This window comes from Podarcis filfolensis, assembly GCF_964270895.1.
Source record: "Podarcis filfolensis genome assembly, chromosome: 3".
Lineage (NCBI taxonomy): Eukaryota > Metazoa > Chordata > Lepidosauria > Squamata > Lacertidae > Podarcis > Podarcis filfolensis.
In genome coordinates this window covers 118895705-118910555 of record NC_139606.1, presented here as the reverse complement: position 1 = coordinate 118910555, position 14851 = coordinate 118895705, and the positions used below count along the sequence as shown (strand labels likewise).

At 48.7% G+C, this 14851-nt stretch overlaps 1 protein-coding gene across 2 annotated transcripts in view; it reads right to left on the bottom strand.

The window, feature by feature from the left end:
• ZNF395 (zinc finger protein 395) overlaps window positions 1-14851 on the bottom strand; it is a 62943-nt gene that overhangs the window by 11900 nt on the left and 36192 nt on the right. For both annotated transcript variants that reach the window (XM_083605272.1, XM_083605271.1), the window contains exons 4-6: window positions 9192-9307; window positions 4355-4581; window positions 1256-1356 (exon numbers count right to left, since the gene is read on the bottom strand). In XM_083605272.1, coding sequence (XP_083461398.1) covers window positions 1256-1356; window positions 4355-4581; window positions 9192-9307 — 444 coding nt within the window. The remainder of the gene's footprint in view (window positions 1-1255; window positions 1357-4354; window positions 4582-9191; window positions 9308-14851) is intronic.

The following is a 14851-nucleotide window of genomic DNA, read 5'->3' as shown; positions in this document are numbered from 1 at the left end:
GGACATGAACACCACATATGGTGTAAGGTTCCAATCATTCTATTACACCTTTCAGTTCTCTTTCAGGCTTGCAAACGGACGGGAATGGGCAATGTCGGTGGCTGCAATTGGCAGGCAGCATGGCACCCCCGGATTGGCCAGGCTTGGTATATATACCAGGCGGTTGGAAGTTGAAGCTCCAATTCTGGCCTCTACACCAGTCGCGGCGTCCACCATGTCTGGCTGTGACAACCCAACGGGGACAACTGTGACACTTGGAGTCGCTTCCACCTCTACAATTCTGTGATTCTGCAACAAGGCCTCAAGCAGGCAGGTACAGCAACTGATCTTGAGGAGCTCAACTTGGAAGGCCACCAGCAGACAAATGTTCCAACTCTGGAATCAGGCACATCTGGAACCTCTGATTCCGTCAATAGCACCCGAGTTCCATCACAGAGTGAGAGAGTTGGACACTACCCCAAGTTCATCTAGCCCAGGCAAGACCAACTCCCTAGAGGCTGTGATCTACTCCCAGCATAAAACGACTGGCAGTGATCTGGAGTGATCAATGGAGGGGGGGGATCTACCCATCATCATTGGAGGAAGCAAAGTTGTTGAGATTTTTGTTGTTGTTGTTGTTTAGTCGTTTAGTCGTGTCCGACTCTTCGTGACCCCCTGGACCACAGCACGCCAGGCACTCCTGTCTTCCACTGCCTCCCGCAGTTTGGTCAAACTCATGCTGGTATCTTCGAGAGCACTGTCCCACCATCTCGTCCTCCATCGTCCCCTTCTCCTTGTGCCCTCCATCTTTCCCAACATCAGGGTCTTTTCCAGGGAGCCTTCTCTTCTCATGAGGTGGCCAAAGTCTTGGAGCCTCAGCTTCAGGATCTGTCCTTCCAGTGAGCACTCAGGGCTGATTTCCTTCAGAATGGATAGGTTTGATCTTCTTGCAGTCCATGGGACTCTCAAGAGTCTCCTCCAGCACCAAGGGGAGGACATAAAACACACAAAAAACAACACGACGCAAATAAGAGGAGAAAGCTTCTTTTCAGTAACATCTTCCCCCATTTCATGGACAGAACAAGGACCGCGGTGGGCGGAGAATTCCAGAACATTTCTTTCTCCAGCCGGCAATCAAAAGGAGACCTGTCGATTGTGATTGACCTGTTGGACATTGCTGATCCAGCCCAACCAGCTACAATGAAAGGAATCTCAACACCGTGTCGCTTCCCCCTGGGTGAACGCTGTTCAACCGGGGTCTTGGGGCCTTACTCACCCCAAGTGCTGGGTCTTCACGTGCCTCTTGATCCCCACGATGGAGCGAAGGACTTTTCCGCAGCTGGGCCACAGGCAAGTGTACATCACCTTCACAGAATTCTAGGGGAGAGAGAGAGAGAGAGAGACACCTGGTTCAGGTCTGCAGGCAGTTTAATCTGGTTATTGTTTTTTCTGGTTTTTTGTTTGTTTCCCGTTTTGTCATTTTTGGAAAATAAAAAAAAAAAGTTATCAAAGAAGAAGAAGAAAAGAAACAGCCCCGGGACTAAATCTCTAGTCAGGCTTTTGTATATGTGCCTTGCTCATTAATAGGTATTCTTTGCTTATCTGAAAAAAAATCAGTTAAAAAAAAATTCTTACAAAAGTGACATCCACATGAAAAACAAGCCTGTTTTTTTCATCATTAACAAAGTTAATTATCAACCAACTGCTGAGTAAGAACAGAAGAGTCTAGAGCTTCCGGGTTGGTGCCACTGTTTAATGGCGGATTCCCTCCGAGCTCCGGAGGGAATCGGCTCCGTAGCGTCTGGGTCTGGCCGCTGCGGCGAAGCGGGGACCCTTAAAATCACAGGCGCGGATGCCTGTGAACACAGAGACTCGGCGGGCACCATTTGCGCCCCCCCCAATCCGCGACGGAGCCTTTTTAAAGGCTTCGGAACGGAGGCAGGGTAAGGCGTGGTGCTGAGAGTACTCCCTCGCCTACGGAGTGAAGCCGCAAGCCATTGACAGAGAGCGCCAACTTCTTCTAAGAGTGATTGGATCCTAAAACATCAACCCGTGAGTAATACGGAGATTGGAACTCTAAAAAAATTTTTATCTTGGATTTGGAACGAGCGGGAAGGGGCTAAAAAGGAAGTCCACCCCCCCCCTTTGTAAACAACTTAAAGCAAAGGACTGGGCAGCTAAGGTCGAGAGAATCTGTTTCTTGTTTTTTTTTAACAAAGATCCTGACCTCACGGTTTGGACATTATAAGAAGATATTCTGGAGGATAAAAAGAATTTTGGGAGCTGAAACTACACCCCCCCTAGACCCGGGAACGTCCGATGAGAAAGCCTGTTGCATGGAAGATTTTGACAGCTGTCAAGTGAGCTGCTAGTCAGCTAGTTGTCAGCTGGAAAAAGAGAACATTGTTTCTGCTGTTTTTGCTGGCTTATTCGGGATAACTTGTTGAAAATAAGGTTGATACAAAATAACTGGACTTTTGGTTTTTGAGCTGAAAGGAAGATCAAGGAATTAAATCCCCCTAGAGGGGTAACAAGGATACTACATTACAAAAATGGCTGGAGTGTCTAAATTCCAAGCAGAATTGGACAGAGCACTGGTTCTCTTGGGAAACTTACAAGATGAGTACGATGCTTTGTCTACAGAGGTATCGCTATTACACTGGACAGTAAACAACAGCTTGGAGTCTGATAAGGATTTGAAACAGGAAGCCTACTCAACTGAACAAATAAATGAAACCGAAAGCGTAGACACGATGGAGCAATATGTTCTTTTTGAAGAAAACGAAGGAGGAGATGGAGGTTTGCAGGAGTCAAAGGAGAGCTACAATATGAGGCCTGACATGATGATAAAAAAGGACAATAAAAACTGGATGCGGAAAGCCTGGTTTGATTGGGAATTTGGAAAATGGAGAGATCCTCTTTTGAGGAGATCTGAAGACCTGAGGATTATAAATTTGTTGAAGGTGGAAGCTGGAGCTGTGGGGACATTGGGATTTGAAAGAAATTTGAAACAAGAGTTGGAATACCCCATAGGCTTTGCTTTTGCTTTTAAGTATGGAGGACTGGCTAGAAGTAACACCGATTCTGTTGGGCCGGAGCCCCTCCGAGACCTGGGGCTTAACATCAAGGTCTATCAAAGAGACCGGCAGAAAGGAACTGAGAGAGACATAAGGGCCTCGGACCTGAGATCTCCAGGCTAAATAAATAATATAAAGACTGATGGATATTGGTTGGGGACTGGAACCGGGAGAAGGGTGGGTGGAGGTTGGGAATCCAAAGGGTACATAAGGATAATTTGCATTGCTTTGTTTGTTTTATATTTTGCTAGTGGTAAGGAAATTGGGTAAACCGTGGAAGGGAAATTTTGGTCGACCTTAGGAAAAAGGTTTAAGAATAAATTAATGAGGTATAAGTATTGATGTGTAATTTTAATAAGGTGAAATTGGTTTTTTTTTCTTTTTTTTTTAAATTAAGTGAAAATAAGGCTGTTAAAAATAAATGGAGGAAATGGAAAAAAGAAGTAAAGTAAAATAACAGTATGTTAGAATAAATGTTTAAGTTAAGGTGAAGAAATAAGTTAAGGACTTGCTGAATTGACAATTTAAATTGGAATACAAGAAGGGGAGGTGTGAGGAGGTCTGAGAAACAAGGTTGAGGAAAATAAGTATCAGAAACTGTATGTGTTTTTTCTATTTTTCTGTTTAGTTTCGAATATGCTTTTTTGTGTTGTTTTTATTTTGTTTATTTTTTTGTTTTTGTTTGTTGTGTGTTTTTTGAAAATACCAATAAATATTTAATAAAAAAAAACAAAAAAAAAACAGAAGAGTCTGCTGATCAGGCCAATGACCCATCTAGACCAGCATAAAGCCATCATAAAAAGGTAAAGGGACCCTTGACCATTAGGTCCAGTCGCAGACGACTCTGAGGTTGCACGTTCATCTCGCTTTATTGGCTGAGGGAGCCGGCGTACAGCTTCCGGGTCATGTGGCCAGCATGACTAAGCCACTTCTGGCGAACCAGAGCAGCACACAGAAACGCTGTTTACCTTCCCGCCGGAGCGGTGCCTATTTATCTACTTGCACTTTGACGTGCTTTCAAACTGCTAGGTTGGCAGGAGCAGGGACCGAGGAACGGGAGCTCACCCCTTTGCGGGGATTCGAACCGTCAACCTTCTGATTGGCAATCCTAGGCTCTGTGGTGCCACCCGCGTCCCTAAAGCCATAATAGTCAGTGGCAATTACAGCCTCCTGTGGGAGGGAGTTCCACAGGTTAACAGTGAGTTAATGAAAGTCGCAAAAAAATCAGGCAGCGAAGAATCCGCGTTACATGGGGCGATTCTCCAGCCACTGCCCCTTCCCACTTATGCGCCCCCTACCTTTCTCTTCCGGGGAGCAGGTTCATCGAAGAGGAAGGGGTCCAAGTCTGTCTCAAAGCCGTCGTCCGGCCGGGGAGAACTGAAGGCTTCGCTTGAGTACTTGGGGCTGGCCTCGGAATGGGGAGGAGATGGGGTCGACATACAGCTCCAGTGCCCACTGGTGCTGCTGCTGCCCCCGTCCGACATGTCTCCGCTTTCCTTCCACACATCGCCCGCCGCTTGGGATGCTGGGAAACAGAGGACAAGAGGGGGTTGGACTAGATGACCCTCGGGAACCCCTTCCTACCCCACAGCTCTTTTGAGAAACAAGCCGCAAGTTGCTTTCGCACTTGGCTCACAGTTATGTCCAGTTCCAGCCCCCGTCAACGTCTTTTCTGAATTGCTCTTTTTCCCCCCAGATACTAGTCCAGGCTTCCTCAACCTCGGCCCTCCAGATGTTTTGGGACTACAACTCCCATGATCCCTAGCTAGCAGGACCAGTGGTCAGGGATGATGGGAACTGTAGTCTCAAAACATCTGGAGGGCCGAGGCTGTGGCTCAGGAGCAGGAAATCTGCCCTGCATGCAAAGGATCGCAGGTTCAAATCTCACCCTCTCCAGATGGCCATTCAATCCATCCATCCATCTATGAACCTCTCTGTTTTGTTTTTGTTTTTTATTTATACTTTTCAAATTTATACATTTCATTAGTTTCACAATCAAATTAACATTTCAAAATTTGACTTCCTTCCCCCCTCTTTCTGCGGTTCCTTAAATTTGTTTTTTGATATCCAAATTCATTCACCCTGCTCATTTAAATTATCTACTGTAAATACATACTCTTATAAAACTGTGGGTTATTACAATGATTCTACTAATGTTTTTATCTGTTTACAATTGATCTGTAAATTAATTTGTTTTGCTTTTTAATTACCCATTACCGAAAAGCATATGCACACCCAGCGGGAAAAAGGGAAAAGCAGTTTTACAAATTTGTGACTACACCGAAATATTGTCGGTTGTTTATGGGGTAGGGATACGTCAGAGGTCTTGCTGAAAAGACCTTCTTCAGGCTGGTGTCTTCTAAATGTTTCAGACAGCAATTTAACAAACGTAAGATGAGTGTGCTGGATCAGGCCCATGGCAAATTTGGTCCAGCTTCCACCTCTCACAGTGACCAACCAGATGCCCATTATGGGAAACCCGAAAGCAGGATTCGAATACAGGAGCGATGTCGCTTCCTGTGGTTTCCAGCAACTGATATATGAAGGACTTAAGGAAATTTGTTCGCTGGGTATGACACTGCTGGACAAAGCCCAACCAACTCAAAAGGGATAACCTTTGAAACCGGGAAAGGGGGTGGTGGGGTTTGGGAATCCAAAGGGTGTACAATTATAATCTGTTTTTTATTTTGTTTTGTTATTAGTATGAAAATTGGGGAATTCGTGGAAGGGAATTTGGGTCGACTTTAGAAAAAGGTTTTAAGAATGAACACTGATGTACAAATATTGATGTTTATAAGTTAAAATTGGTTTTTTGTTTTTTTAAATAAACTAAATATAAAAAAGTTAAAAATTGGGGATAAGAACTTGTTGAACTAACAATTTGAATTGGAATACAAGAAGGGGAGGTGTGGGGAAGTCAGGGAAATATGTCATTGAAAATATGGATTGTAAACGTTATGTGTTTTTTTTAAAACTTTTTTTTTATTTTTTTTATTTTTTTTATTTTTTTTATTAAGATGGAAAATTTTAATAAACATTTATTTTAAAAAAAAGGGGGATAACCTTTGAGCAGGTGTGCACAGGATCGCACCTGCGAAATTTGCATCTGGAGAGGAGGACAAGAGAATAAATCCCACACGCTCCGAGTTTCCACAACTGCGCTGCCAACTCAAGTCGATCGATGGCCTTTCCCACACTGGCAGAGTCCTATTTTTAACTTGATTCCTGGGCAGCACCTGTAAATAGAGACGCCGGCTCCTCTGGGTGCCCCAGGACCCGTCGCTCCCATAATTGGCCCGAGCATCCGACTGGAAACGGCGACCGGGAGTCGGGTTACGTGCTCCATGCCTCTCTCTAGGAATGCAGACACCGTCCCAAATGCGGCCAGCTGCCCTTCCAAGCAGCTGTCCGACGGCAGGGCCGGGCGGAGGGCACAGAGAGGGGAGCAGACGGTCACAAGCAGCAACCCTCAAGGGACTGGGCTGGCGGTTTCCTCAGCCAGCAAAGTTCAGCCACCATCTCCTTGCTGGTTTGAGAAGGCGGCTGAACCAGACGGTCACAGGGGGGGCACAGGGGTCCCGTCAGACCTCGGAGGGAGATGGGGCAGCTGTTGGAGGGGTGAAATCGAGTGCTCTCTCGCTCAGGGCTTGCTTGTGGACCAGATGAGCCACTGTCCTGATCCAGGACAGTGTGGCTCAGTGGTTAGAGCAGTGGGGGGGAGGATCAGTCTTTAACATCAGCAGTCAGGAGCGCTTCAGCCCTGTTTTTGAGTTTGTTTGAAACTTAAACAGCTTATCTCGTATTCCTTTGTAAGTTTTTCTTAAAACCTTTTTTGTAAGCGTTTCAGCCCTGCTTTTGAGTTTTCTGGAAATCACTGAAAACCATTTATGGTTTATAATGTTCTCTTAAATAGGGCTACGTTTTAAACTTGTCACTGAGGTTTTTATACCTTTTTTGTAAACTCAAGGAAGCGTCTCAGCCCTGCTCTTGAGTTTGTTTGATTTCACTTAAAATCATTCAAGGTTTAAAAATTCTTTATTTCCTTCTGAGGAAACGGATTAGTTCAGTGAAAGGAGTTTTGTAGCCGGCATCTCATTAAGTCTTTGTTTAATTCTAGGTTAATTCCCCCACCCCAAATAAATTGATTTTTGTTATTCAATTCTATAGTCGATTATCTCTCGCTTCAGGGATTTTCACGGCAATTCTTTTGTTTTGTGTAATTTCTTGGTTGCGTGGCTGTCTTTTTTTCACTGGTTAGTGCAGGCTTCCTCAACGTTGGCCCTCCAGATGTTTTGGGCCTACAACTCCCATGATCCCTAGCCAGCAGGACCAGTGGTCAGGGATGATGGGAATTGTAGTCTCAAAACATCTGGAGGGCCGAAGTTGAGGAAGCCTGGCTTAGAGTGTCAGGCTAGGACCTGGGTTCAAATCCAAATGCTTGGCCACTGAGCACGCCGGGTGACCTTCAGCCAATCGCTGCCTTTCAGCCCAAAATCCCTCACAGGGTTGTTGGGGAGATTCGATGAGGGTGGAGAGCCACGTATGACACCTTGAGCTCTTTGGATTTTATTTTTTATTTTTGCAGGGTTAGGATCACATAACCTGCTGTGAGTGGAAAGGGCCCCCTCTTCCCATCCTCTAGACCAGGGGTCAGCAAACTTTTTCAGCAGGGGGCCGGTCCACTGTCCCTCAGACCTTCTGGGGGGCCGGACTGTATTTTGAAGGGAAATAAGGAACGAACTCCTATGCCCCACAAATAACCCGGAGATGCATTTTAAATAAAAGGACACATTCTACTCATGTAAAAACACCAGGCAGGCCCCACAAATAACCCAGAGATGCAATTTAAATAAAAGGACACATTCTACTCATGTAAAAACACCAGGCAGGCCCCACAAATAATGCAGAGATGCATTTTAAATAAAAGGGCACATTCTACTCATGTAAAAACACCAGGCAGGCCCCACAAATAACCCAGAGATGCATTTTAAATAAAAGGACACATTCTACTCATGTAAAAACACCAGGCAGGCCCCACAAATAATGCAGAGATGCATTTTAAATAAAAGGGCACATTCTACTCATGTAAAAAACCACTGATTCCTGGACCATCCGTGGGCCAGATCTAGAAGGCGATTGGGCCGGAAACCCACCAAACCTGCCACATCTGGAACTGGGCGTAGAGAGGGCAGCTGAATGGGACGCAGCTGTGGACAGCATGATTAAGGACTATCCACCTTGAGCTGTCCATAAAAAGCAAGTCTAGAGTGAGAGACTAGGGCAAGGAACACTGTTTTCAAGAACTCCTCGTGGTGAGAATTTTTGGGGTGAGCTGAGAGTTTGTTTGGACCCTGGTGAGAAGCTGGAGGCTGAGAGGGAGGGCGTGTTAAAAAGAAAATATTATATACAGTGGTACCTCGGGTTACAGACGCTTCAGTTTACAGACTCCGCTAACCCAGAAATAGTACCTCGGGTTAAGAACTTTGCTTCAGGATGAGAACAGAAATCGTGCAGCGGCAGAGGGAGGCCCCATTAGCTAAAGTGGTGCTTCAGGTTAAGAACAGTTTCAGGTGAAGAACGGACCTCTGGAACGAATTAAGTACGTAACCAGAGGTACCACTGTATTTTAGTATTTTTGCATTAATGCAACGTTTTTATGCGCAACCGTGTATTTTTGCAGTATTTCGTTTTTAAGTCGTCTGTTGTCGCTTCAGTTTTCTCAAATGTTTTAATCTATTAAGCCGCACAGAAATTGAATGATCAGTAGTCCATCAATCAATCAATCACCTGATCTATGTTTGGGTCACATGCTGTTTTCGGGAACAAATCCTTCGGCAAAATTATCGAGCGGAGAGTCTGAGTGCTTTGTGACCATGGAGGAAACAGGACATCTGAACCGGCTGGCAAAGGCACCCCATGATTTCACCCTGTGTTTGAAGGGTTGTCACGCATACGGAGCAAATTTGCTTTCCATTGCTCTGTTGCTGGGGAGCAGGGAGACCAGAATGACATTGAAAATGGAAAGCTTTTGCCAGCCTTACCTGGAGACACACCTGGGACCGAACCTGGGACCTTGTGCCCCTTGCCACTGAGCCAAGGGGTCCTTCCTATTCGACCTGGGCGCATCAAGCTCACCTGGGATGCCAGCATCACCATTTGGGGGGCTCTGGACCACAGGGCTGCAGGATAAGCTGGTCAAGACCATGGCTGCCATCATCTCATCCATCTCCACAGCAGCAGCGTCCGATTTCCTGCAACGAGAGACCGAGAAACAGGGTGGAGGGGGGTTGAATATGAAGCCAACTTCCACGCATACAAAAACGGTGGCACACCAGCACATCCCAGGAGAAAGGGCACCAGGATTTGAGCCCTGCTATCACACTTTGAACAGCTTGCCTTTGTTTCAAACAGCCAAGTTACAGGGAACCAGGCAGAGGGCCTTCTTGGTGGTGGCACCCGCCCTGTGGAACGCCCTCCCACCAGATGTCAAAGAGAAAAACAACTACCAGACTTTTAGAAGAGATCTGAAGGCAGCCCTGTTCAGGGAAGCTTTTATATAATAATAACAACAACAACTATTATTATTATTATTATTATTATTATTATTATTATTATTTATTATTATTTATAACCCGCCCATCTGGCTGGGTCCCCCCAGCCACTCTGGGCGGCTTCCAACAAAACACTAAAATACAATAACCTTTTAAACATTAAGAGCTTCCCTAAACAGGGCTGCCTTTAGATGTCTTCTAAAAGTTTGTCAGTTATCTTTCACTTTGACAACAGATAGGAGGGCATTCCACAGGGCGGGTGCCACCACCGAGAAGGCCCTCTGCCTGGTTCCCTGTAACTTGGCTTCTCGCAGCGAGGGAACCGCCAGAAGACCCTCAGCGCTGGACCTCAGTGTCCAGGATGGATGATGGAGGTGGAGATGCTCCTTCAGGTATACTGGACCGAGGCCGTTTAGGGCTTTCAAGGTCAGCACCAACACTTTGAATTGTACTCGGAAACGTACTGGGAGCCAGTGTAGGTCTTTCAGGACTGGTGTTATATGGTCTCAGCGGCCACCCCCAGTCACCAGTCTAGCTGCCAAATAGAATGTAGCTGCTAGCTTTTAATGTTTAACAGACCACTGTATTTTAATACTTTGTTGGAAGCCGCACAGAGTGGCTGGGGAAACCCAGCCAGATGGGCGGAGTATAAATTATTATTATTATTATTATTATTATTATTATTATTATTATTATTATTAGCTGCGATTCCTGCATTGCAGGCGTGCCACAGGTTGCCTTCGTGGGTGGGAGAGATCACCATGTCTCGCTGGTCAGCTACTGCCTGCCTTGAGCCGGACAGTCCCTGGTCCATACAGTACTGACCCACCACTGTCCCTCTCTTGCTTCAATGGGTGCTTGGAGCTCAGTGTATCGCTCGACAAGCGGGTAGAATTTCTGCACCAGGGGAAAAAAAGAATCTTCCAAGAGTTTGACCCCCCCCCCAAAAAACCGCACTCCTCCACTGTCTCCCAAGACAGACATTGAACCAATCAACAAGGGGGTTGGACTAGATGACCCTTGGGTCCCTTCTAACTAGAATCGTCCAACTGGAAGGTACGCCCCCCCCCCCCAATGAAATGCAAGAACCACAGCGGAAGGATCCCTCTACGCCTTGATCCTATGAAGGCATTTCAGGATGGTGTCATGAAACGACGGCAAGCATCGACTCAACAACGCAGCAATGAATGGAGGGTTTCAAACAGGACATTTAATTGGTTGGGTTTCAGCAGGCATTTAAAAAAAAGGCAGCTTTGAAACCGGCACGGGGGGGGCGGTCAAGGAAAGTCCAGGCCTCTTTCCCCCCAAATCTGCACGGAAAGCTGAACTCAGCTCAGCGCTGAACTCGCCTCGCCCGCTTCTCCAGGAAGAGAGATCTATAAGAGGCGCTTTTAACAGAATGAATTATTTAAGCAGCGAGTCCAAACAGCCCCCCAAGAGCAGATCTGGAGAACATCACGTACCTGGAGTCAGGAGAGAAAGCATTTCGCTCCACCCCCCCTTTTATTAAAAAATAAATAAACATTAGTTGTATCCAGGAGTTAAGAAAGCTTTCCTTAGAATTTCCAGCTTGGGCTGCCATGTAATGTCTTGGTCTGCTTTAACGCGGTGGGGCTGCAACTCAGAAGCAGGCGAGGGGGGGTAACTATGGAAGGTGCCACATTCGGTCACCAGCATCTGCGATGAAAAAGAGTGTCTCGAAGCAGGATGGGGCCCTCCCCAGACCCTGAAAACTGCTGTCCGATTTAGGAACACGGGAAGTTGCCTTGCAAAGTCAAAACATTGGGCTTCATTGGTTCAACAGAGCCCCTACACGGCCTCTGGCTCACACGAGCTGGAGGGGGGGGTTCTTTAAGCTGCTCTGCTGAGGAGCATGCAGCAGTTTCACCCCCCCCCCAATATACCACTGGGCGATGCCGCCATCGCGCTCTGCCCCTCATACCGGTCCTGGGCGATGTATTGTTTGCTATTGCTATGCAAATTCTGGAGGAGACCAGAACAGGTTGCAATTACTAGAAAAGGGAGACTGAACATTACAAAGAACTTTTTGACCTAATAATAATAATAATAATAATAATAATAATAATAACAATAATAATAATAATAATATTTATACCCCGCCCATCTGGCTGAGTTTCCCCAGCCACTCTGGGCGACTTCCAATCAAGTGTTAAAACAATACAGCATCAAACGTTTAAAACTTCCCTAAACAGGGCTGCCTTCAGATCTTTTGAAGATCGGAAAGGATCGGAAAGATAGGACATCTTTTAAAGATAGCTGCTTATTTCCTTCACATCTGAAGGGAGGGTGTTCCACAGGGCGGGCGCCACTACCAAAAAGGCCCTCTGTCTGGTTCCCTGTAACCTCACTTCTCGCAATGAGGGAACTACCAGAAGGCCCTCGGCGCTGGACCTCAGTGTCCAGGCTGAACAATGGGGGTGGAGACGCTCCTTCAGGTCTACTGGGCCGAGGCCGTTTAGGGCTTTAAAGGTCAGCACCAACACTTTGAATTGTGCCCGGAAACCTACTGGGAGCCAATGTAGGTCTTTCAAGTCCGGTGTTATGTGGTCCCGGCAGCCGCTCCCAGTCACCAGTCTAGCTGCCGCATTCTGGATTACCGTATTTTTCGCACCATAGGACGCATTTTTTCCCTCCTAAAAAGCAAGGGAAAATTTGTGTGCGTCCTATGAAGCGAATGCAGGCTTTCGCTGAAGCCTGGAGACCGAGAGGGGTCGGTGCGCACCGACCCCTCTCGCTCTCCAGGCTTCAGGAAGCTATTCGCTAGCCGTGGGAGACCCAGCTCTCCCACGGCTAGCGGAGCGCTGCATTAATCCCGAAGCTTGGGGTGCGCGGAGCTCAGCTCGCCCCAAGCTTCTGGGTGCCGGCAAGGTCTCCGCTAGCTGTCTAGCGGAGACCTTGCCAGCACCCAGAAGCTTGGGGCGCGCTGAGCTCCGCACGCCCCAAGCTTCGGGATTAGCGCAGCGCTCTGCTAGCCATGGGAGAGCCGCGCAGCTCTCCCACAGCTAGCGGAGACCTTGCCAGCACCCAGAAGCTTGGGGCGCGCTGAGCTCCGCACGCCCCAAGCTTCGGGATTAGCGCAGCGCTCTGCTAGCCATGGGAGAGCCGCGCAGCTCTCCCACAGCTAGCGGAGACCTTGCCAGCACCCAGAAGCTTGGGGCGCGCTGAGCTCCGCACGCCCCAAGCTTCGGGATTAGCGCAGCGCTCTGCTAGCCATGGGAGAGCCGCGCGGCTCTCCCACAGCTAGCGGAGACCTTGCCAGCACCCAGAAGCTTGGGTCGCGCTGAGCTCCGCACGCCCCAAGCTTCGGGATTAGCGCAGCGCTCTGCTAGCCATGGGAGAGCCGCGCAGCTCTCCCACAGCTAGCGGAGACCTTGCCAGCACCCAGAAGCTTGGGGCGCGCTGAGCTCCGCACGCCCCAAGCTTCGGGATTAGCGCAGCGCTCTGCTAGCCATGGGAGAGCCACGCGGCTCTCCCACAGCTAGCGGAGACCTTGCCAGCACCCAGAAGCTTGGGGCGCGCTGAGCTCCGCACGCCCCAAGCTTCGGGATTAGCGCAGCGCTCTGCTAGCCATGGGAGAGCCGCGCGGCTCTCCCACAGCTAGCGGAGACCTTGCCAGCACCCAGAAGCTTGGGGCGCGCTGAGCTCCGCACGCCCCAAGCTTCGGGATTAGCGCAGCGCTCCGCTAGCCGTGTCTAGGCTGCGGATAGTAGCCTGCTTCCCGGAGCGTCGGGCGCCCTGAAAGCAGAGCGCCCGGCGCTTCGGGAACACATCCGCAGCGTGGGGAGCCTTGCAGGAGTTCCCCGCAGGGCTCCCCACGCTGCGGATAGCAGCCTGCCGCCCGGCGGGTGGGGCGCCCTGAAGCAGAGCGCCCCGTGCGCCAGGCAGACATCAGCCAGCCCCACAAGCTCGGGGACAGCAGGGAGGCGCAGCGCCACCATCCCGCTGTTCCTCGACCTGGTTCGGTTTCCCTGACCTGCTTTTGGGGGGGAAATAAAGGGAAAAAAATTTTCCTTAATTTCCCCCCCAAAAAACTAGGTGCGTCCTATGGGACGGAGCGTCCTATGGTGCGAAAAATACGGTAATTGCAGTTTCCGGGTCACCTTCAAAGGTAGCCCCATGTGGAGTGCATTGCAGTAGTCCAAGCGGGAGATAACTAGAGCATGCACCACTCTGGCAATGCAGTCTGCAGGCAGATAGGGTCTCATCCTGCGTACCAGATGGAGCTGGTAAACAGCTGGCCTGGACACAGAATTGACCTGTGCCTCCATGGACAGCTGTGAGTCCAAAATGACTCCCAGGCTGCACACCTGGTCCTTCAGGGGCACAGTTACCCCATTCAGGGCCAGGGAGTCCCCCACACCTCCCCGCCCTCTGTTCCCCAAAAACAGTACTTCTGTCTTGTCAGGATTCAACCTCAATCTGTTAGCCGCCAACCATCCTCCAACCACCATCCATCTTCCAACCACGTGCTTGATGATGGATGCTGTAACAGATTTCGTGCATCACAAGAGGGGGGTGGATTTAGGACACCTTTTAGGAACCTCCCAACTTGCACCCCAATTTAACAAGGCACAGCAGTGCTGCCCCAACTCCTTTGAAAGGCAAGAACTCCAGTGAGGAAGTGGGAAGCCGATTGCAGCTATTTTAACAATGGCGGTCCATGTTTCTAAGGTGGTCTTAACACTGCAAGCTGCTCTGGAAACCGAGGGAAGCTGGAAAAAAACATCTGGGCATAGCTGTCAACCGTCCCTTATTTGGCGGGAAACTCCCTTATCCCAGCGCAGTGTCCCGCTGCTGTCCCTTATTGATGATGTCCCTTAAATTTCCCGGGTTTCAAAGGAAGCAGCTCCTCTCCCTCCCTCCCTGCTGGCCAGGGAGGAGGGAGGCTCCAACTGTGTTGCTTGGCTGCCTGGTGTGCCCACCTCCGGCCTCCTCTCACCAGCCTCGGCCCCCGGGCGCCCCTCCCCACCGGGACTGGTGGGAGCCTCGGGCCCTTCCGAGAGAAAAGATACAGAACTGCAGCAGCATCTTTGTAGCTTGGACTTCGTTTTGCGCGAAAAGTGGTTGCTGCTTGTAGTTCTTTAATTGCAGTGTTTCATCAGCTGGTGTCTTGAGCAGCAACCTCTGGAAACAAAGGGCTAAAAACCAGCGCTGCTCTCCAAAATTATCAGGTCCCTTTTAACTTCGTATTTCAGCTGGTTGACTAAAATCCCTTATTTTGGC